At 39.7% G+C, this 24,548-nt stretch overlaps 1 protein-coding gene across 3 annotated transcripts in view; it reads right to left on the reverse strand.

The window, feature by feature from the left end:
- LOC126183705 (extended synaptotagmin-2-B) overlaps positions 1-24,548 on the reverse strand; it is a 187,535-nt gene that overhangs the window by 38,196 nt on the left and 124,791 nt on the right. For all 3 annotated transcript variants that reach the window (XM_049925890.1, XM_049925888.1, XM_049925889.1), the window contains exons 10-12: positions 20,090-20,138; positions 15,815-15,904; positions 3,246-3,332 (exon numbers count right to left, since the gene is read on the reverse strand). In XM_049925890.1, the coding sequence (XP_049781847.1) occupies positions 3,246-3,332; positions 15,815-15,904; positions 20,090-20,138 (226 nt within the window). The remainder of the gene's footprint in view (positions 1-3,245; positions 3,333-15,814; positions 15,905-20,089; positions 20,139-24,548) is intronic.

Here is a 24,548-nt window from a genome sequence, read left to right on the forward strand (position 1 = left end):
TATAGTTCATTAACAACCATTAGAGAGAATTTCTGAAAATACATAGTGTGCTATATGAGGGAAGTTATCACAAGTTACACTTATTGGCTGACTGTGATGTGCAAATGAAGTGGTATTTTACTTTCACATCCTGAATAAGTAGGAATGAAAAGCAAAACATTATTTTATTTAGTAATCAAGGCATTATCTGCCATATACTATTACTGGGTTTGCTAGTAAGACATACCGGGTCCCTGTCCTTAGATTGTCAGGCACATTTTCTGTGGTGTTTCAAAAGATATTTGCAATTTTGTGTTTTCAAACTGTAGCAAGAATTGGCCCAAACAAATACTGCTCATGATGCTTCATACGATAACCAGCGTGAAAAGAAAGCATCAGTTTCTTCCCATCACAAACAAAAACATTTTTGAAGTGGAATTTGACACACCCATTCGATTGAGTGGTCCTAAATAGTGAGATATCTATTTTAGCGATATGTATTAACAGCAACAGTAAAACATAAAAAGTAACCAGAGCCCCATCAGTGACTCACGTGTCAAACTGGCCACTCTGACTGCTAACACCATAGAGCAGTGCTACTCAGTCACAACTGGAGTATTGGTTATTCTTTCTGTTTTACTGCCCCGTTAATACATATTGCTAAAAAGGTTATCACATTAGAATAATCTGAGACTGCTCTACTGAGGGGCATGTGAAATTCCACTTTGAAAATCAGTTTGTTTGTGATGGGAAACAGACACTTTTTGCTGACAGTGGTCATCACATGAAAATTGTGATGAGCAGTATTTGTTTGGACCAACTCCATCTACACATTACAAAAATGAAATAGCAAATATCTACTGAAACTCTAGAGAAAATGTGCCTGACAACTCTTAGGAGAGACAGCCTGTATTTCAGTACCATGTACGATAAGGATTGCATTAGTACTATTCTTATAAGACCTGTGACATATGCAAATTGAGAGTCTTTTAGTACTAAGGCACAAGCTACAATTTCATAAGAGTAACATCCTGTAGTATGCTAATGATTTGACAAAATCAGAGTGATGCTCTTCAGCTTGAGATCTAGGTCCTAAATCAAATCCCAAAATGTACAAATGGTAAAGGTGAAAATCCACAAAAAAATTGAGAACACAGATTTCATAGTTGAAGAAGCAATAGCATATTTTTACCATACATAAAATAGTGTACACTTAAGCTAAGTGACAAGGAAATAAATACCGAAGTACACAACACTCTGATTGCAGTCTATGGTACCATCAACTTGGCTTATAATCTACTGGTTAATGAAAATAAACTGTATTTGTTGTGATAAGAGTGGTAGTGGAAATTTGATTACACGAAACCTTGTCACAATGTACTGTTACAATTTACCTCAATGTCTAGGTCAAAACATTCAAGCTACGTGGACTGTTAACCATTAAGTGGCAATATAAGACCAAACACCTTCCACAAACATCAAAAAGGTAAGGCAAATAAAACCATATCAAGATAGGCTTCGTCAAGAAAAGTGCAGCAGTATGGGGTGCATAGTCCGAGATATAAGTAAGATCAACCCTAAGCCAAGGTCGAAAATTGAGTCCCAAAAGAGTACTAAGGGTGAAGCTGAAACATCTAGGAAGAAATGGAGAACATTGATTTCATACCTGAAGTAGCAACTGTATGTGACTACCATATGTACATAACATTTATAAACACAGCAGGCCAATAAATTAAATTCTGGCAACTTTCCTCATATAGCTAGCCACACCACCCATTTTCAGAAATGGTGTCCAATGGTTGTAAACCAACTACAGTTTTACTCAGTGATAGAATGTTGATGTACAGATGTAAATTTAATAAATAAAATTGTATTACATGTACATTATGAGACTGGTGCACACTTTAAAAAAATTTACACATGAAATGTTTTTTATACTGTTATCCTACATTGCATATTGGCTTGTTTTGCAGTTTTCTACTATATAATTTTTAAGTTCTGTCATCCTTCGCTTGCAAGGAAACTGACCAATAAGGTCAAATCCTACTTCGTTTATCTGTAAATGTTGACTGTGTAGTTTTCCTCTAAAGGCAATTCTGTTATATACCTTGTATGATGTAATCTGTTAATATTTCATCTACCGCATTCTGTCACCATTCCATCAAAAACATAACAACAATTAATTATTCCAATGTTGTAGATCACCATTTATGATACTTTACATCACACAGTGTCTCTTATGTATAATTTGTATAATTTTGTCATCACAGTTACTTGGCACATACTACCTTTGAAAAATGGTTCAAATGGCTCTGAGCACTATGGGACTTAACTTCTGAGGTCATCAGTCCCCTCGAACTTAGAACTACTTAAACCTAACTAACCTAAGGACATCACACACATCCATTCCCGAGGCAGGATTCGAACCTGCGACCGTAGCGGTCATGCAGTTACAGACTGTAGCGCTTAGAACCGCTCGGCCACCCCAGCCGGCACTACCTTTGAAGTTAAATTACCTACGTTAATTCTAATGTTATATACACGCGGGATTCTATGACATTATGTCTAACTGACGTCATGCACCGGAGATCACCATCTGGTGGTACCTCTCATGACTTAGCATTACCGTTTTACTCAAGGTCTAGTCGTTAGTTACCCTGTCATAGCCAACATGGCATTAAAACATGAAATGATATTATGCAGCACACATACTGCCACCACAACTTGTTTTAAATAAATTCTTGAATTTCTTTAGGTATGTGGGCAGTGTTAAATTAAGAGACTGTAACCTACAAAGGAGCAACTAATCACCACGTCCCCTTCTTTAGTGCCTCATTTGACTGTAGCCCTCACCACTTTCACATGCATTGGCCAAAAGTTGCACCTTTAATGGTACTGACAGTCAGCTTGTGACCTGTGTTTTATTATAATAAAAATCATCCAAATGTGAACTGCAGTGCAACATTTCTATGAAAAAAATGTTTGGAGTCATTAAATTGTTCAACTTGAATAGGTTTATTACACACAGTTTATTCACATTATACTAACAACATTGTTTTACTGTCAGGCAGATGCAATGTAAAGAAGTAATATTATGGAATTAATACAGTTTGAACTTATTACAAAGAGAACTAGTGAAAAACACACACACACACACACACACACACACACACACACACACACACACACACGAGAGAGAGAGAGAGAGAGAGAGAGAGAGAGAGAGAGAGAGAGAGAGAGAGAATTTTTTCACGTGGGTCACTCACAGGCAAGTTTTTAACTGAATCCACAAAAACAACCAGGACAGCAGTGCTCATGGAAGTAACTCTCAGCATTTGTGTTTCTTGCAATGCCTGTAACAAAGAAAATTACTGTTACAGAAACAATTGTCACAAACTGAAAAAGCAGTATCAAGTCAATAAGCATCCACAGTTCTGGTAACGCACAACAATGACAAAAAGTGCACCATTTTCCTGTTGGCAATTACAGCAAGTGAACAGCATACATGTGGTTGTCAACAGCCTTGGTGCCATAAAATCTTTTAGAGTTCTTTCAACTAAAGGGAATCACAAATGGTCCTTAACTGCTGTTTGAAACAATGTCTTGACACAGTTTAATGATGTCTTGTTCATAAATCTGAACTTCAAGAACGTTTCCTCTTGGCTGATACCAATAATGACATGAAGTGAACACATGTGCCAGAACCTTGTCATTTCAGGAGGTACATGATGAACTGCCAAATCACCCGTAACGTGGAAAGAGACAGATGTTTGCCATGATTCTTGAATCAAACAAGCACTTGCTTGGAAAGCTCTCTGTACGAGGCAGGGCTAGAAACAAGTACACCATCTCTATTAATACGGTTAATGTCTTTTGGGTTAGATAGCACTTCTCTGAAGGACTTTATGCAGAAACAAGTAAAAGAAAGAAAGCAGAATTTTATGAAACCTTTAAAAAACATTGTGGCTCTAACCAAAAGGGATGCTATGGACTCCTGTCCGCTGGCATTGGTTTTGAAAATCTGGTTGGCAGTACTGACATGAAGTCCCATATGGTCCTCATCTTATTTCATGGAGTACTACATGTTTCCCCAGTTACAAAAAGATTCCTAGGCAATAAGTACTTTCAAACAGAGGACAAAGTGGGAAAAACAGTTCAGAAACTGCTATAATCAGATTTGATGCAAAATTTTGTCAAAGTCTGTAGAAATTATCACACACTACACAAACATTTGAAAAGAAAGTACGAAGAGCTTAACACTCAAGGAAGAAAGAAACTGCTGAAGAATTCTCATCAATTCATTTTCTGGTTGCCTGACACAGCCAGCAGCAGAGCAATCTCCGGATCATAAAAATGTAATCTTTGTACCAGAGAAGTTTTGTTTGCCCAGACTGCAATAAATACACTATGTGATCAAAAGTATCCGGATACCTGGCTGAAAATGACTTACAAGTTTGTGGTGCCCTCCATTGGTAATGCTGAAATTCAATATGGTGTTGGCCCACCCTTAGCCTTTATGACACCTTTCACTCTCACAGGCATACATTTGATCAGGTGCTGAAAGATTTCTTGGGGAATAGCAGCCCATTCTTCATGGACTGCTGCATTGAGGAGAGGTATCAATGTTGGTTGGCGAGTCCTGGCATGAAGTTGGTGTTCCAAAACATTCCAAATGTGTTCTATAGGATTCAGATCAGGACTCTGTGCAGGCCAAGCCATTACAGGGATGTTATTGTTATGTAAACACTCTGCCACAGGCCGTGCACTCTGAACAGGTGCTCCATCGTGTTGAAAGATGTGATTGCCATCCCCAAATTGCTCTTCAACAGTGGGAAGCAAGAAGGTGCTTAAAACATCAATGTAGGCCTGTGCTGTGATAGTGTCATGCAAAACAACAACGAGTGCAAGCCCCCTCCATGGAAAACATGGCCACACCATAACACCAGTGCCTCCGTATTTTACTACACATGCTGGCAGATGACGTTCACCGGACATTCGCCATACCCACACCCTACCATTGGATCGCCACACTGTGTACTGTGATTCGTCACTCCACAAAACATTTTTCCACTGTTCAATTGTCCAATGTTTACACTCCTTACACCAAGCGAGGCGTCGTTTGGCATTTACTGGCGTGATTTGTGGCTCATAAGCCACACATCACACCAGTAAATGCTGCTCGACCACGAAATCCAAGTTTTCTCACCTCCCACCTAACTGTCATAGTACTTGCAGTGGCTCCTGATGCAGTTTGGAATTCCTGTGTGATGGTCTGGATAGATGTCTGCCTATTACACATTATGACCATCTTCAACTGCTGGCAGTCTCTGTCAGTCAACAGATGAAGTCGTCCCATATGCTTTTGTGCTGTACATGTCCCTTCACATTTCTACTTCACTATCACATCAGAAACAGTGGACCTAGGGATGGTTAGGAGTGTGAAAGTCTTGGTACAGACGTACGGCAAGTGGCACCCTATCAGCTGACCACATTCAGATCAGATTAGATTAGATTAGTACTTGTTCCATAGATCATGAATACGACACTTCGTAATGATGTGGAATGTGTCAGGTTAATAAAAGGTGTCTATACAAGATATTACATTACACAAAATATTACACGACACTTTTTTTGTGGAGGTTGGGAAATTACCCACTTACTATATCCAAAAATTCATCTAATGAGTAGGAGGCGTTGCCATTAAGAAATTCTTTTAATTTCCTTTCAAATGCTATATGGCTATCTGTCAGACTTTTGATGCTATTAGGTAAGTGACCAAAGACGTTTGTGGCAGCATAATTTTATTATTTATTTATTTATTTATTGTTCCGTGGGACCAAATTAAGGAGAAGTCTCCATGGTCATGGAACGAGTCAATACATGAAATTATAACACGCTATTAGAAACAGATAAAATGAAATATAAAAAAAAAAAAAAAAACATATTCCGGTGACAAGTCGTAAGTTTAAATGAAGACAATCAACAATGTAACACTGGAATTTGCTTAATTTTTTAGCTCTTCCAGGAGTTCCTCGACAGAATAGAAGGAGTGAGCCATGAGGAAACTCTTCAGTTTAGACTTAAAAGAGTTTGGGCTACTGCTAAGATTTTTGAGTTCTTGTGGTAGCTTATTGAAAATGGATGCAGCAGAATACTGCACTCCTTTCTGCACAAGAGTCAAGGAAGTGCATTCTACATGCAGATTTGATTTCTGCCTAGTATTAACTGAGTGAAAGCTGCTAACTCTTGGGAATAGGCTAATATTGCTAACAACAAACGACATTAAAGAAAATATATACTGTGAGGGCAATGTCAGAATTCCCAGATTTCGAATAGGGGTCGACAAGAGGTTCTTGAACTTACACCACATATAGCTCGAACAGCCCATTTTTGAGCCAAAAATACCCTTTCTGAATCAGAAGAATTACCCCAAAAAATAATACCATACGATGTAAGTGTATGAAAATATGCGAAGTAGACTACTTTTCGTGTTGAAGTGTCACTTATTTCAGATACTGTTCTAATGGTAAATAAAGCAGATTTAGCTTCTGAACAAGATCCTGGACATGGGCTTTCCACAACAGCTTACTATCTATCCGAACGCCTAGGAATTTGAACTGTACAAAATTGTTAAGGCTTTCGTGGCCACTTGTTGACAAACTGCCTATTGGCTTCTGTCTCGGGTTCTTCGGCCGACGTTCCTCTAATGATTTTTCTGACGTTTCGCCAGCACAAGTGGCTGGCATTGTCAAAGCTTCACCCTCCATTGCCGGTGGTGAACTGGAGGCGAGCTTGCGGCCGCAGGCTATATGTACCTGGCGCGCCGACGTCCGAGGGCTTCTCCGCGGTCATTTCCGGAGCGTTTCTCCTCTTGCTACCTGCGACGGTCGTTCGCTGCAGTACGGGAAGCCAGGATCCGTTTACCTTAAGGCTTTCCTCTTTCTTGTTGAAGCTGTTCGCGTGTTTTTGGATTTCTACAGCTTCTCTGAACAGGCGCGTGTGATAGTGCTTCTCTACAGACAGAACTTCTGTGTCGGCGAATTTTATTACGTGGTCGGTCTCATTCAGTGCGTGCTCTGCCACGGCCGATTTCTCCACCTGCCCCAACCTGCAATGTCGCTTATGCTCTTTGATCCTGGTGTTAATGGATCGTCCAGTCATTCCGACATAAACTTTTCCGCATGTGCAAGGTATACGGTATATTCCCGACATTGCAAGTGGGTCTCTTTTCTCCTTCGCCGATCTAAGACACTCTTTGATCTTCCTTGTCGGTTTGAAAATCGTTTTTACGCCGTGTTTGCGCAATATACGGCCGATTCTGTCCGTCACTCTGGGAATGTATGGCAGAAAGGCCGTACCCGACATTTCTTTTTCTGGTTCCTTACTTCGCCGAGTGTTTGGCTCTGTTACACTTCTAATGTAATTTGTGGAGTACCCATTGCTCCTCAGAACAGTTTCCAGGTGTTGCATTTCTCGTTTGAGGTGTTGAGGCTCACATATTCGTCCTGCTCTCGTTACGAGCGTACTAATCATGCCTCTTTTCTGGCTCGGGTGGTGGTTTGACAGTTTGTGCAGGTATCGGTCCGTGTGTGTCGGTTTTCGATACACGCTGTGTCCCAGGTTTTCGCCGTCCCTTGTGACCAGCACATCTAGAAATGGCAGTTTCTTGTTCTTTTCTACTTCCATGGTAAATGTTATGTTGGCATGGAGGCTGTTTAAGTGTCTCAGGAATTCACCAAGCTGTTCTTCACCATGGCTCCACACCACGAAAGTATCATCGACGTACCTGTACCACACCTTAGGTTTGCAAGTCGCCGAGTCCAGTGCCTGTGCTTCAAATTGTTCCATGAAGAAGTTGGCCACCACTGGACTGAGAGGACTACCCATGGCGACGCCTTCCAGCTGTTCGTAGAAATCGCCATTCCACGAGAAATAGCTCATGGTGAGACATGCATGGAAGAGCTTTTTGATGTCTTGCGGGAACATGGAACCGATGTGCTCCAGAGCGTCGCTGAGTGGCACTTTCGTAAATAACGAAACAACATCAAAACTGACCAGGATGTTGTTTGGCGCAAGTTTCAGTTTCTCCAGCTTCTCAATGAAATGTCCTGAGTCCTTAATGTATGTGTCGGTCTTTCCCACGTGTGGCTGGAGCAGAGAGGCCAAGTGTTTCGCCAGTTTATATGTTGGTGAGCCAGGAGCGCTAACGATCGGTCTCAGTGGAACGCTGTTCTTATGGATCTTGGGTAATCCATACAGCCGAGGTGGTAGGGCTTCTCTGTTGCGCAGGTTTCTCTGTATGTCCGCCGGCAGAGAAGATGCCTTGATTAATCGATTCGTATTCCGAGTGATACGCTGCGTCGGATCTGCGCTTAGTTTTCGGTACGTCGTCGGATCTAATAGGTCTCTGATCTTTTGCTCATAATCTTCAGTCTTCATTATGACGGTTGCATTCCCCTTATCGGCAGGCAGTACCAATATACTCTTGTCGGCGTTGAGATTCTTAACGGCTTGTACCTCTTCTTTCTTCAGGTTGCAAGCTGGTGGTTTTGCTCGGCGCAGTATCCTGGCTGTTTCAGTGCGTATTTCCTCTGCCCTTTCACAAGGAAGGGTCCGAATGGCTGCTTTGGTGTTGGCAATGATGTCCTCCATAAGTATAGTTCTCGGGATGATAGCGAAATTCCCTCCTTTTTGAAGAACAGACACTTCCTCTTCGGTCAATTGTCGTTCCGAGAGGTTGACCACTGTGTGTGACATGTCGGGAATCGCCTTGTCGGTCTGCTTCCGGCATCTTTCAAACTTTTTCTTTTGCCGCTCGGTGCAGCGCTCGAGTTCGTTCTGCATGCTCCCAACACCTCAAACGAGAAATGCAACACCTGGAAACTGTTCTGAGGAACAATGGGTACTCCACAAATTACATTAGAAGTGTAACAGAGCCAAACACTCGGCGAAGTAAGGAACCAGAAAAAGAAATGTCGGGTACGGCCTTTCTGCCATACATTCCCAGAGTGACGGACAGAATCGGCCGTATATTGCGCAAACATGGCGTAAAGACGATTTTCAAACCGAGAAGGAAGATCAAAAGAGTGTCTTAGATCAGCGAAGGAGAAAAGAGACCCACTTTCAATGTCAGGAATATACCGTATACCTTGCACATGCGGAAAAGTTTATGTCGGAATGACTGGACGATCCATTAACACCAGGATCAAAGAGCATAAGCGCTGAAACAGTTCCGCGAAATGCACATTCGTGTTGCCAGTCTGAATGGCTATCTTTTCCAGGTCACCATCTATGTTATACTCCCCATCCCTATCAATACTATTACCAGCCCCACCCACAATCACTACCTGATCCTCTTTAGTAAAATCCCTACATAACCCTCCTATGTTCACAGTCACCTGAGCCAACCCTGCATTAGGCTTCACAATGCTGGTGACCTGGTACTCACTCCCCAGCACTTCCTGCAACTGCTGGCCTACACCTCTGCCATGAGAACTACCTAACAGCAGAACCTCCTTCTTCCTCTTCGACTTTGCAACTGTTCTAGCCACCGTAACTACTGAGGTCTGCTGCATACTTCCTACATCTACAGCTACTACAGATACCTCTCCACTAAACTCTGACAGTTGGTCATATCTATTGTAAACACCAATAGTAAAACTATCTGAAAATCTTCTTCTCCTAGCAGATCTCTTGCCAACAGCCAGCTCCCATTCCCCAACCCCCTTCTCCCTCCTCATCCTATCTAGCTCCTCCTTCTAAGCCAAAGTTAGATTTAACCTTGGGTAGTGAAGATCATCCTTTCTCCTAGTGTTGTAGCCATGTACACTGCTATTACTTTTGAATTCGTTCGGATTGTTAATAACAAATTTCATAAGTGAATATATATATTGTGAGGCTACAGTGAAGATTTCTAGCTCTTTAAATAAATGTCTACAGGATGATCTTGGATGAGCTCCAGCAATTATTCTGATTACATGCTTTTGTGGAATGAACACTCTTTTACTCAATGATGAGTTACTCCAGAATATGATGCCATATGAAAGCAGAGAATGAAAACAGGTGTGGTAGGCTAATTTACTCAGATGTATATCGCCAAAATTTGCAATGACCCTAATAGCATAAGTAGCTGAACTCAAACGTTTCAGCAGATCCTCAGTGTGTTTTTTCCAGTTCAACCCCTCATCAATGCATACAGCTAGAAATTTTGAATATTCTATCTTAACTACCAATTTCTGATTGAAGTCTATATTTATTCATGGTGTCATTCCATTTACTGTGTGGAACTGTATATACTGTGTTTTGTCAAAGTTTAATGAGAGCCCATTTGCAGAGAACCACTTAATGATTTTCTGAAAAACATCGTTTACTATTTCACCAGTTAATTCTTGTCTGTTGGGTGTGATAGCTATACTTGTATCATAGGCAAAAAGTACCAGCTTTGCGTCTTCGTGAATATAGAATGGCAAGTCATTAACATATATTAAGAATAGCAGAGGACCCAAGACCGAACCTTGCGGCACCCCATTCTTGATTGTTCCCCAGTTTGAGAAATCACCAGTTTTTTGCATATTATGTGAACTGTTTATTTCAACTTTCTGCTCTCTTCCAGTTAGGTATGATTTAAACCATTTGAGCACTGTCCCATTCATACCACAGTACTTGAGCTTATCTAGAAGTATTCCATGATTTACACAATCAAAAGCCTTTGATAGATCACAAAAAATCCCAATGGGTGACTTCCGGTTACTCAGAGCATTTAATATTTCATTTGTTGTTGTTGTGGTCTTCAGTCCTGAGACTGGTTTGATGCAGCTCTCCATGCTACTCTATCCTGTGCAAGCTTCTTCATCTCCCAGTACCTACTGCAACCTACATCCTTCTGAATCTGCTTAGTGTATTCATCTCTAGGTCTCCCCCTACGATTTTTACCCTCCACGCTGCCCTCCAATACTTGATGCCTCAGAACATGTCCTACCAACCGATCCCTTCTTCTGGTCAAGTTGTGCCACAAACTTCTCTTTTCCCCAATCCTATTCAATACTTCCTCATTAGTTATGTGATCTACCCATCTAATCTTCAGCATTCTTCTGTAGCACCACATTTCGAAAGCTTCTATTCTCTTCTTGTCCAAACTATTTACTGTCCATGTTTCACTTCCATACATGGCTACACTCCATACAAATACTTTCAGAAATGACTTCCTGACGCTTAAATCTATACTCGATGTTAACAAATTTCTCTTCTTTAGAAACGCTTTCCTTGCCATTGCCAGTCTACATTTTATATCCTCTCTACTTCGACCATCATCAGTTATTTTGCTCCCCAAATAGCAAACCTCCTTTACTACTTTAAGTGTCTCATTTCCTAATCTAATACTCTCAACATCACCCGACTTAATTCGACTACATTCCATTATCCTCGTTTTGTTTTTGTTGATGTTCATCTTATATCCTCCCTTCAAGACACCATCCATTCCGTTCAACTGCTCTTCCAAGTCCATTGCTGTCTCCGACAGAATTACAATGTCATCGGCGAACCTCAACGTTTTTATTTCTTCTCCATGGATTTTAATACCTACTCCGAATTTTTCTTTTGTTTCCTTTACTGCTTGCTCAATATACAGATTGAATAACATCGGGGAGAGGCTACAACCCTGTCTTACTCCCTTCCCAACCACTGCTTCCCTATCATGTCCCTCGACTCTTATAACTGCCATCTGGTTTCTGTACAAATTGTAAATAGCCTTTCGCTCCCTGTATTTTACCCCTGCCACCTTCAGAATTTGAAAGAGAGTATTCCAGTCAACATTGTCAAAAGCTTTCTCTAAGTCTACAAATGCTAGAAACGTAGGTTTGTCTTTCCTTAATCTTTCTTCTAAGATAAGTCGTAAGGTCAGTATTGCCTCACGTGTTCCAGTATTTCTACGGAATACAAACTGATCTTCCCCAAGATCGACTTCTACTAGTTTTTCCATTTGTCTGTAAAGAATTTGTGTTAGTATTTTGCAACTGTGGCTTATTAAACTGATTGTTCGGTAATTTTCACATCTGTCAACACCTGCTTTCTTTGGGATTGGAATTATTATATTCTTCTTGAAGTCTGAGGGTATTTCGCCTGTTTCATACATCTTGCTCACCAGATGGTAGAGTTTTGTCAGGACTGGCTCTCCCAAGGCCGTCAGTAGTTCCAATGGAATGTTGTCTACTCCGGGGGCCTTGTTTCGACTCAGGTCTTTCAGTGCTCTGTCAAACTCTTAATGCAGTATGGTATCTCCCATTTCATCTTCATCTACTTCCTCTTCCATTTCCATAATATTGTCCTCAAGTGCATCGCCCTTGTATAGACCCTCTATATACTCCTTCCACCTTTCTGCTTTCCCTTCTTTGCTTAGAACTGGGTTTCCATCTGAGCCCTTGATGTTCATACAAGTGGTTCTCTTATCTCCAAAGGTCTCTTTAATTTTTCTGTAGGCAGTATCTATATTACCTCTCGTGAGATAAGCCTCTACATCCTTACATTTGTCCTCTAGCCATGTCTGCTTAGAAATTTTGCACTTCCTGTCAATCTCATTTTTGAGACGTTTGTATTCCTTTTTGCCTGCTTCATTTACTGCATTTTTATATTTTCTCCTTTCATCAATTAAATTCAGTATTTCTTCTGTTACCCAAGGATTTCTACTAGCCCTAGTCTTTTTACCTACATGATTCTCTGCTGCCTTCACTACTTCATCCCTCAAAGCTACCCATTCTTCTTCTACTGTATTTCTTTCCCCCATTCCTGTCAATTGTTCCCTTATGCTCTCCCTGAAACTCTGTACAACCTCTGGGTCTTTCAGTTTATCCAGGTCCCATCTCCTGAAATTCCCACCTTTTTGCAGTTTCTTCAGTTTTAATCTACAGGTCATCACCAATAGATTGTGGTCAGAGTCCACATCTGCCCCTGGAAATGTCTTACAATTTAAAACCTGGTTCCTAAATCTCTGTCTTACCATTATATAATCTATCTGATACCTTTTAGTATCTCCAGGGTTCTTCCATGTATACAACCTTCTATCATGATTCTTAAACCAAGTGTTAGCTATGATTAAGTTGTGCTCTGTGCAAAATTCTACCAGGCGGCTTCCTCTTTCATTTCTTAGCCCCAGTCCATATTCACCTACTACGTTTCCTTCTCTCCCTTTTCCTACACTCGAATTCCAGTCACCCATGACTATTAAATTTTCATCTCCCTTCACTATCTGAATAATTTCTTTTATTTCATCATACATTTCTTCAATTTCTTCGTCATCTGCAGAGCTAGTTGGCATATAAACTTGTACTACTGTAGTAGGTGTGGGCTTCGTATCTATCTTGGCCACAATAATACGTTCACTATGCTGTTTGTAGTAGCTTACCCGCATTCCTATTTTCCTATTCATTATTAAGCCTACTCCTGCATTACCCCTATTTGACTTTGTGTTTATAACCCTGTAGTCACCTGACCAAAAGTCTTGTTCCTCCTGCCACCGAACTTCACTAATTCACTAATTTCATTAGTGAAAGTATATATAGCATTTTCCATTGAAAAACCCTTCTGGAAACCAAACTGAAATTTTGTTAAAAGATTATTTTTACAAAGGTGTGAAGCTACTCTACAATACATTACTTTTTCAAGAATTTTGGATAAGGCAGTCAGAAGAGAGATTGGACGGTAGTTGTTGACATCAGACGTATCCCCTTTTTTATGCAGTAGTTTAACAATGGCATACTTCAGTCTATCTGGGAAAATACCCTGCTTCAGAGAGCTATTACATATGTGGCTAAGAATCCCACTTATTTCTTGGGAACAAGCTTTTATTATCCTGCTGGAAATGCCATCAATTCCATGTGAGCTTTTATTCTTGAGAGAGTGTATTATCTTCCTAATTTCAGAAGGAGAGGTGGGTGGAATTTCAATTGTATTAAATGGTGTGGGTAAGGCCTCTTAAAATTAACTGCCTTGCTTATTCTAATGAACATTTAAATCCTATTTTCTCTATAACTTTTAAAAAATGATTATTCAAAATGTTTTCGACTTCCAGCTTGTTGTTTATCAAGTTTCCATTCGCTTTGATGGTGATGCCGTGAGTTCCCCAGAGTGCCCCATTCTGCTCTCTCATGATGTCTAATGACTACTGAGGTCGCTGATATGGAGTATCTGGCAGTAAGTGGCAGCACAATGCACCTAATATGAAAAACGTATGTTTTTGGGGGTATCCGGATACTTTTGATCACATAGTGTACAGATGGAGACAACCTGTTTCAGCAATGTAAATTGCCCTCTTCAGATCATGTACATACAACGGCCACTGTGTTACTCGATGAATATATTTGGGAGCAACTTTTTGCTCAAGATGCACCAGTGTAACATCATGTATTGTATAAGAAAACCATACTTGTGGTAAACACTCACAAAAATTTCAGATAAAATGCATTTGGTACACAAGGTATTGCTTGCTGTGTTTGTATTAACAGCTGGTGTGCTGTCAGCTGTCAATAAGACACAGCAAACAATTCCCAGTAAAGCAAATGTATTTTATCAGAAACTTTTGTGCACGATACCATAAATATGGTTTTATTATATGATATATTATGTTACACTTGTGTGCCTTCTTCAGCGAGATGCTTCCAAAATGTTTCTGAGTAGATGACAGTGCATTACATTGAGTAGCATAGTGGTTGATGTATGTAGATGATCTGAAGATGGCAATTTAAATTGCTGAAACTCAATGTCTTTGTAAATATTTATTGCGATTTGGGCAAATAAAACTTGTCTAGTATTAAGACGATTAAATTTTTCAAACTCATTTTCTGTTGAAATCTGTTATCATTTAAAAAAAAATTATCTTTTAAACTGAAAGAATGGTTAGGCCAGTGTAGCAATATTCTGAATGGACACAGAGCTACACATTTTCCCTCCATTGCTATGACACTGACATCAATTGAGATATGAGAGAGAGAGAGAGAGAGAGAGAGAGAGAGAGAGAGAGAGAGAGAGAGAGAGAGAGAGAGAAGGGGAGGGGGGTAGAGGTTGGGAGGGGGATAGACAGGTTACTACAACTGTGTGGGTGCCATTATTATGTGGACATAGCCAATTTTCACCAGAGGCATTTAAAAGGACCTTTCTGAGAAATTAAGAAGGTGTCATATATTAGCCTAGAAATCAATAAAGGTGAATAGATGGCAGCAATATCAAAATTTATGACAACAGAAAATAATTTCCTCCAATTATCATCGGAAGTGCAATGTACAGTATACTCTAAAATTATGACATACATATGACCCATCAGACACTAATGATAAGTAGAATATTGCTTCGTGGTGGTTAGCATGAGGATGATAAATGTCAGACTGATAAAAAGCTTGGTTTCCTTTAGTATACTCTACAATTAGTTGATTTGACGATGGTTATCGTCACTGCAACTAATTGTTAAATTTCAGGCTACACAATCTGCAGCTGCCTTTGAGCAACTAAGTTCAAAACTTGCATGTAACAGAATGAGAAATGTCAAAGTTCATACCTACTCTTCTTGTAAAAACCACAGGATGACAAATTAATTTTAACATTTTACTCAAAATATTTATCTGCCACTAAATTTCAAAGCTTTTTTCATGCCAGAGCTAGACTCTCCAGTATTTAGTCTCAAATTGTACACACATTAAGTTATCAAACAAAAGGAGAATTTTTCAGTGTTCAAATTTATTCTAGAGATTTTCCAAATTCACCTCACCGTTATTATGAATAAAACTAAGAAACAGTTCCATCAATCTGGTGTTACAAAATTTTAATTACTATACAATACAAACATACTTACTGCTGCAAGGTCATTCTTGTCCTTACTCAGAGTTAACCAGGTCATACGAACATGTACCATACCACGCTTTGCTCCTTCTAAAGTCAGCCACTGAAAATATTTTGAATACTTTAATAACAAAGGAAACTCATAGCTAATCTGCTACTAATTTTGCTGCATCAATCGTAACAGTTATTTTATGCCATACAATGTAAACAAATGTAACAACTAGTCTGCATTTTGATAATCTGCAATGATTAGTCAATGTATTATGAAGGTACAGAAGTGCCATATTGTCAAGAAGCAGTTAGGCAGTATAGGTATTCTGAAATAAGAGACACAGCAATAATACATGGTAAAAAATTACTATTGACATCTACATTGATACTCCACAATGCACTTTATGGCACATGGCAGAGAGTACTCTGTACCACTGCTAGTCATTCCCTTTACTCTTCCACTCACAAATAGAAAAGGGAAAAAATATTATCTATATGTCTCCCTATTACCCCTAATTTCTTGTATCTCATCATCATTATCCTTACACGCAGTGTATGTTGGAGTCAACAGAATCGTTCTGAGGTCAGCTTTAAACGACAATTCTCTAAATTTTCTCAAAAGTGTTCCTCGAAAAGAATGTAGCCTTTCCTCCAGGGATTCCCATTTAAATTCCTGAAACATCTCTATTAACACCTGTGTGTTGTTGGAATCTACCAGTATTAAATCTAGCAGGCCTGTCTCTGAATTGCTTCAATGTCTTCCCTTAATCCGACCTTGTACAGATCTCAAACACTATCAATTCTCAAGAATAGTTCACACTAGCATCGTACAAGTGGTCTCCTGTACAGGTGAATTACACTTTCCTAGAATTCTCCCAATAAACGAAGTCAACCATTCACCTTTATTACTACAATCCTCACATGATCATTCCATTTCATATCGCTTTGCTATGTTATGCCCAGATATATTTCTCAAACTACAAGTTTCTGTTAAGATGTAACATGAGATCTTTCTCATTTAATTAGCTTACAGTCAGTTCAGCAATGAAAGTCCAGTGTTACAACATAAAAACAACCACCAGCACCTACTAACCACCAGCAATGCCACCAGTTCGGCAGCTGCCACCCATTCATTACCAAGAAGCCACTTCCCCTAGTCTGGCCACCCATGGCTGCTGTATCTGTAGTGATGAGCAGTCCCTTTTGAAATACACCAAGGGTCTCACCGAGGCCTTCATACCCCGTAATTACACTCCCAACCTTGTACAAAAACAGATCTGCGCCTCCTCTCTCCAGTCACCTTCCTACCAACATCAGCTTTTCTGAATTGTGCGGATGGGAAGTCTCCCTTCAATATATCATATGTTCCTGTAACCCTCTTGTCCTCAACTTTCGTTAGTCATTGTCCTTACCCACCTATCCTCTTTCCTGTTCCCATTCCAGCAGTACACAGCTCTATTGCACAAATGAAATGCATCCCAGTCATTTTACTTTTCTCCTTTTCCACCCCCCCCCCCCCCTCTCCATCTAAGAACCTGACAGCACCTAGCTGCCGTACCCTCTCCCCATCACATCCCTGTGTGCTTCCACAAGCAGCACTTTACTGTCCCCCATCCCTATGCTGCTTTCCCTCCCTCTCCCCTCCCCAGCCTCCTCCTTATCTCCACCACCCAGTTGCTCCTTCCCATCTTGCACTGCTGCTCGCAGTCTGGCCTCAGTCACCAGAGGCTGTGTTCGTGTGTGTGTGTGTGTGTGTGTGTGTGTGTGTGTGTGTGTGTGTGTGTTTTACCTACTCTGATGAAGGCCGGTTTTGGTGAAAGCTTTGTTTGACAGTCTTTTTGTTTGTGCCCATCTGTGACTCAGCATCCCCGCTATATGGTGAGCAGCAGCTATCCTTTTCATAGTATTATCATTATCCCATGCTGGATTTTTCATTGTTTGGTTTTGCCTGACGGCTTTTCTTCCATCCCATAACCTACTTCTGTTTTCCTTTGTTACTATTTTCTAACGCATTACTATACTCAGTGTCCGTCCGTCCTCCTCTTCTTCTTCCCTGTGTTTCATTTGTCACCTTCCAAACCACTATGCATGCTCTACTTACCAGCCACACTGTATCAACTGTCTCTGCCATGCACTACAGACGGCTACAGGAACTATGCCGATTGTTGAAGCAGCATCTCATGTCCCACATTACTCCTGCCGATGTCATTAATCTTAGACCTTCAAACTGATCGCTCTTCCTGCGTCATCCTCGCAGATTTTCACGTGTTATTTTCCGTATCTTCCTGGGCGACATAAACTTGTATATCACCCTACCAACCCTTCCCCACTCCTCGTCCTCTTATTCTAGCTCGCAAGTACTAACTTCACCTAATCTTGTCTTATTCAGCCCCCTTCTTCACAGATCTAAAACCCACATTACAATCTTTTTATTTATTTTCTCTTTGATCTTTCAGGGTTTTCATGTTGATTTCAGTTGGTTTTTGCCTTTCACCATTGGCCAACTCCCTGAGATTTTATCTTGTTTCCACATACTTCATCTGTTTCATCCTTTTCACAAATTTTCCCATGTTTGGTGTATTTTTTTCAGATGTATTTCTACATTATTTAAGTTTTTTTGCACATTTTTATCCTCCACTATGAATCCTTGGCTCCATCCATCTGCTCCACACAGAGAAGTTTCCTTATACCTAACCAGGACCCAGTCCCACATACCCAAATGACGTTACCATCACATTATCCATCTCCGGATGCAACCTCCCCTTCCACAATGACCTCCATCTGTTCAGATTTTGCCAGTCTTTAACTGTCCGTCAACACAGTCCTCCAAAACCATGTCAATCAGGTCCAAACCACCCTGCAATACCTCCTCTCCACCTGTAAAATTCTCTTGGTATGCAATCCCAGATTCCTGGATTCCATATCACATGATGAAACTCTTGCCCTCCAGGAACTAGAGCAGCATGCAAACTGCCAACTCAAAACTCTCCACTTTGTTCACTTCCTACTCCTGCTTTGGACTACCTCTCTATAACAGCATCCAAACCTCCTCCAAATCCCCTCACAGCTGGCAAACCCTGCCTTGCAGACCTATTACATTTACCCCACCCTCAAAAACTCCCTTCCACCACCATACAGAATCAAGAACCCGAAGAGACCCAAAACACAGTCACGAACAATTCCTCCAAAAGCCTAAGGTCCACAAAAGTATCAGTCCTTCCCAAAGGCCTCACCTTTTGTCCCACTCCTAAATTCAATCATGCAGGATTTGTTAGACCTTCTCTCCTTCCCCCAGTCCCTACAGTGGAAACATAATATATCCTACGTTCCTGTAACCCTCTTGCCCTCAACCTTCATTAGTAATTTTCCTTACCCACCTATACCCTTCCCTGATCCCATTCCAGCACTACACAGCCCTCTATTCCACCAACCCACCCACAGTCCTTTTACTTCTCTCCTTTTCCGCGGCTGCCCCACCCGCCCATCCCTCCTGCTCCCTCCATCTAACATCTCATCTGCATCTAGCTGCCCTAATTTCTTCCCACTTTATCCCTATATGCTCCCCCAAGCGGCACTTTACCGTCCCCTACCCCTACCCTACTATACCTTCCCCTGCCTGCCACAGCCTACTCCTTATCCACACCACTCAGTTGCTTCTCCCATCATGCGCTGCTGGTCACAGTCTGGCCTTGGCAGCCAGTGTGTGTGTGTGTGTGTGTGTGTGTGTGTGTGTGTGTGTGTGTGTGTCATTTATTCTGATGAAGGCCTGTTTGGCCAAAAGCTTTGTTTTGTTGTGCCTATCTGAGACTCAGCTCTCTGCTATAGGGTGAGTAGCAACTATTCTTTTCATTATATTATCAAATACAAATACAGTATACGACACAAAAATTAAATAACATTATTTAACACCCCAATGCACACATATTAGCACAAAAAGGCACTAACAATGGGAACTTCTACTATAAGGAAATTTGGGATTTGGGGGCGGGGATAGGGACTCAAAAGCACAATTCAGTCATCATGAAGTTCTGTAGAGGCTGCACACCACTAAATAGCTCTCTGTATACAGTTATGAAGCAAATCATTTTAAACTTTATTCTGACACCCCAACTAATATAATAATAACTGATACTTTTATCTCCTATTTACACATTAGAAAATCCTAATTTTCCTTAAATGCACTTGTTACTACCATAGTAAATAACATAATGGATAAGATAACATAGCAGTCATTCAAGCTGAGATCAAGGTTCTTTTAGAGAGGTATATTATTATTTGAAATTTATGCTATACGTACCATTCCAACTTTTCCTTTTTTGGTCACCTGACTTAGTTCAACAGTGGCTCTGGAAAACATGTAAATTGCTCCATTAATTATATGTGAACACAGATCATAAATTATTCTTAATATTGATGAAAACTTCAAATTTAGCTAAAAATAACACCTAAATTGCAGAATGCATGATTACCACAAATAATGTGTAAATGTGAGTACGATCATTGCTTTGGATTTATCTGGCAACCTGCTACCAATCTCATGCACAGTCTGCATGCAAGGATGCATGAAAACTACGACATTAAAATCTACAACTAGTAGTTCCCACTACTTTTAATCACCTAAATGTAAAAACAGCTTACACATGAATACTATGCATACAGCAGTGCATAACAAATATAAGAAACTTGCTATGAACTTAATTTCTTGTAACAGTAAACTCATTAAGTACAAATAAAATTACATATAAAGTACATGTATAACCTTCAAATTATCAGCGATACGTATTTCTTCCTGATTAGTTACAGGGTTAGGCCCAGAAAATTACTGGTGACAGATCCATAAACTGAAATATCTTAATATTACAATTACTTTGACAAGTTACATACTTGTAAACTATGTCTTCTTTATTATGGACTACACCCTTTTTTTCCTTCTACACTAGAAGATATAACCCTCTGATAACCCACATTTGTTTTCAATACAGTGTGTTTCTTATAATGACACTAAATTAAAAAAAATAAAATACGCAGAGAAAATCTAACTAAACAGTAAAATACAATTCGATGAAAAAAATGAAGTTGAAAAATTAGCTATGACATTGGATCACACCAATAAAAACTGATATTTCTACACTATCCGAATCAAAATTTCTTCTTCTTCCCATTAACAAAATCATTTATGGTACATGAAAGTTACTTGATCAGTAGGAACTAATAACTAAACTAAAGGATATAAAAATGGTAGTTATTCGAATAACAGTACTCATATATTTAAAGAAAGAAAATAAAGGTAATTTGTGCACTGAGAGCAATGTGTCTGAAGAATGTTTAACAAATTACACTGAGTGACAATCAAAGCATTCTTATTTGTTGTCACTGTTTCAACATAAAACATGCAGAAAGCACATAGTGAGAAACATTACACACACAAAAAAAGCTGCTAATAATATGATTAAGTAAAACACACAAAAATATGTAGTGTATTTACAAAATTTCCATAAATATACAATAATGTAATTACTGGGAAATAAATAAAGACTAAATTCCATTACTTTTGCATTTTAAAGCTCAAGAAATTTTCCTTGATTAGCTTATAAAATGCAGAACATTCCTTATTTGTTACAAGCTAAAGTATGCTTAGTCATTATGTCCATGGCTTCCTCAACAAATAATTTAACAGAACAAATTAACACTACAAATATCACATAAAAAAGAAAAGCCATCAACAGCAAAAAGTGATTATGGTGGTGTATGATCTGCCAAGAATATAATTAGAATATATGAGAAATATCCCAAAGACCTACATAATTTGGAACATAAAGAAATAGTTCATTTTATTCTACACAGCTTTTCAATCTCTGGGTACAAAGACATAATGTGTTATTTCAAGGAACAACTGAGTTGATCTAATGCAAACTAGCAGAAAAGGAAGAAACGGTACACATGGAAAGGTGACTTCAAATATGATCTAATGAAAAATCTGATGATGGCATATGCCACCTGAAGGCGAGTTGATGTACTGAAAATGTTTTAAATGTCATCCACCACAGACAGTGTAGTGGCACAGCTACTAGAGTGCCATCTGCGTATATCCTCTAACAGGAAATTCTCACAGCCAGAAGGCTCAATTTGGTGAAAACATGAGAAGCACACAGGTAACCATACCACTGAGACACTCTCGTGCTTTCTACAGGCAACTGAGTGAGTTTGAAAGGGGTCAAACTGTAGCCTACTGAGTGGCCGGATGGTTCTTTTGGAGAATTGCCACTGACATTGAACATGCTGCATCAGATGTGCAACAATACTGGTCAGTGGTCACATGAACATTGTCTCACATGCAGACGTGGTTCTGGATGTCCACACAGCACAGATGCCCAGAAGAATCATCGTACTGTAAGGACAGCAGTGGCAGATAGCTATCACAGAAGACATAAGAGGGTTTGTGAGCCGAGACATGTCAACATGAACTTTTGTGAACTGGTTATTAGAAGTAGGAATATGGGAATGCACATCTCTAACCCGTCTCCCCTCCCACCACAGCATCAACGTGCATGACTCGACTGGTGCCTTCAGAGGATCAGTTGGAAGAGGGAATGGCAGGCCCTGGTCTTCAGCGACGAAAGCAGATTCTGCCTGCATGCAGGTGATGGTCGTTTGTGCATATGACGTAGACTTGGTGAACGCTGTCTCACAGAGTGCATTCATCCAAGACACACTGGCCCCACCCCAGCAGTCTTAATGTCTGGGGTGTGATAAGCTACAACTCTTGTTCACCTTTGGTGTTTCTGGAGGGGATGCTAACCAGTGCTTGGCACATGCAGAATCTTGTTAGACCTATTGTTTTCCTGTTCTTGCAGCAGGAAGGTGATGTGTTGTTCCAACAGGATAATGCTAGCCCATACTGCCTGTGAAACTCAATGTGCTCTGCAAAATGTGTCCAACTATTTCCTACGATATAAAGTCCATATTTCTCTCAAAACATTTTCTATTACCAGTTATGCTGCTAGTGTTTGTAAACTAATTTTCAGAGAGTTGTTTTTATTTACACTGTACAAAGAAAATGAAATTTTCTTCTTTAAATACTGTTCATTCCTTAAATTCTAAACTTCAGAAAGAATTATGTAATTATATGAAGAACACATATGGCTGAACGTTTGTTCACTGTTAAATTTCTGAAACTATGATACCTAAGTCCTGTATCTTGTACACTATCTACCTAGTGGTTTAAATTCCATTCCAACACGCTTAGTATCATATTACTGACTTTTGTCTTCCAGTTGAATTTTGGTGCTGGTGTTCACTCACATGCTGGTCTGTCATTGTATCTACTCAAACCATTTATTTGTCAGGTAATATTCTGCTTTTGAACAGAATACTATTTCAGTTGCAACAAGATTCTCAATTCCTGTATCATTATCTCTTTCTAAACGTAAATCCATTGCACTACAAGTAATTCATGTATCTGTTCTATTATGATACAATTGTCTGCGTTTAGATGACTGTATTAAACATTTAACTGTTTGTTGACTCACCAAGCACAGTTAGATTTGAAATAATCTCCCAGTTCAAATGTTGCTACATATTGCCAACAGGATCATACTAATTGTGATGTTTATGTCACTACCAGCGATGTGGGACAACCTCACAAACAACTGCATGTGAGGCTATGAAGTATTACTTCTAGAGATCTCTGAAGAGGTTACAAGGTGACTGGGGTAGCTTTAGTTTGCTCCAATCGATTGGAAATAACTCATACTGTATGCTCATATGAGGTTTATCATGTTGTATCTATGTAATGGCTAATGGTGAGGAATAATGCACATCTGGTTAGTCACATGTACATTGATGGGAACTGTATGATTACACAAGTCCATGATTTGAAAACAAAGACGATTGTCTGAAACTAGCCACGACAAAGAAATGACTGTTATCATAACTGTGACGGATAATGACTGAAGAAATGGACTATTATCAAAGAAAAAGCATACAACAATCCCACATGGCCAGCATACTTCGAAGACATTCTGGCAGTGAGCTTAAAGCAAAGAAAAAGAGAAAACAAATGCTATTTTAATTTTTGCAACCATTTCCCATAAGTACTGCTTATACTGAAGCCTCAAAAGAAAATATCTACAAGTAATAGATTCTATTTTCATGTTTATTCTACCAGGACATGATCTACTTCTATTATTTGAAAGTTTCATTAACTGTGTACCAATTATTGCAACAAATTTGCAATGAATTTCAATCATTAGCCTAATTACAAAATTAGTTTGACTGCACATGCAATACACATCTATTCTCATTACACAGTTACAGTTTTTCACTGTCTTCCAACACAAAAATCAAGATCACATTCCCCATTATAAGGAAATGGAAAAAATAAAACATGTTTCAGTATGACACAGGTTGAATTGGTTTTCATGATTACGTTAGAAAATATTTTGGCTAACATAACACACTGCTCTTTTCTTGCTCTGTCAGTATCAACAACAGCAAAATATAAGGGGTGATCATCAAAACATTTCTGTTTGAGGACGCTGTTGCAGCGTATATGCAACATAGCATAACTCTGATGTGGGTATATAAGCACTGACGTGTAGGCATGAGATTAGTGTGGCATTCGTATCTTTCTGATGTGCATGCAGTAAATGTGGAAACATGAACTATGGCAATGGTATTAGCAAATATGCTGTTATTCTTTCCTTGGCTCAGAGTCCACCCTGATAGCTGAGTGGTCAGTGGACTGTCATACCAAG

This window comes from Schistocerca cancellata, chromosome 4 (genome assembly GCF_023864275.1).
Source record: "Schistocerca cancellata isolate TAMUIC-IGC-003103 chromosome 4, iqSchCanc2.1, whole genome shotgun sequence".
Taxonomy (NCBI): domain Eukaryota; kingdom Metazoa; phylum Arthropoda; class Insecta; order Orthoptera; family Acrididae; genus Schistocerca; species Schistocerca cancellata.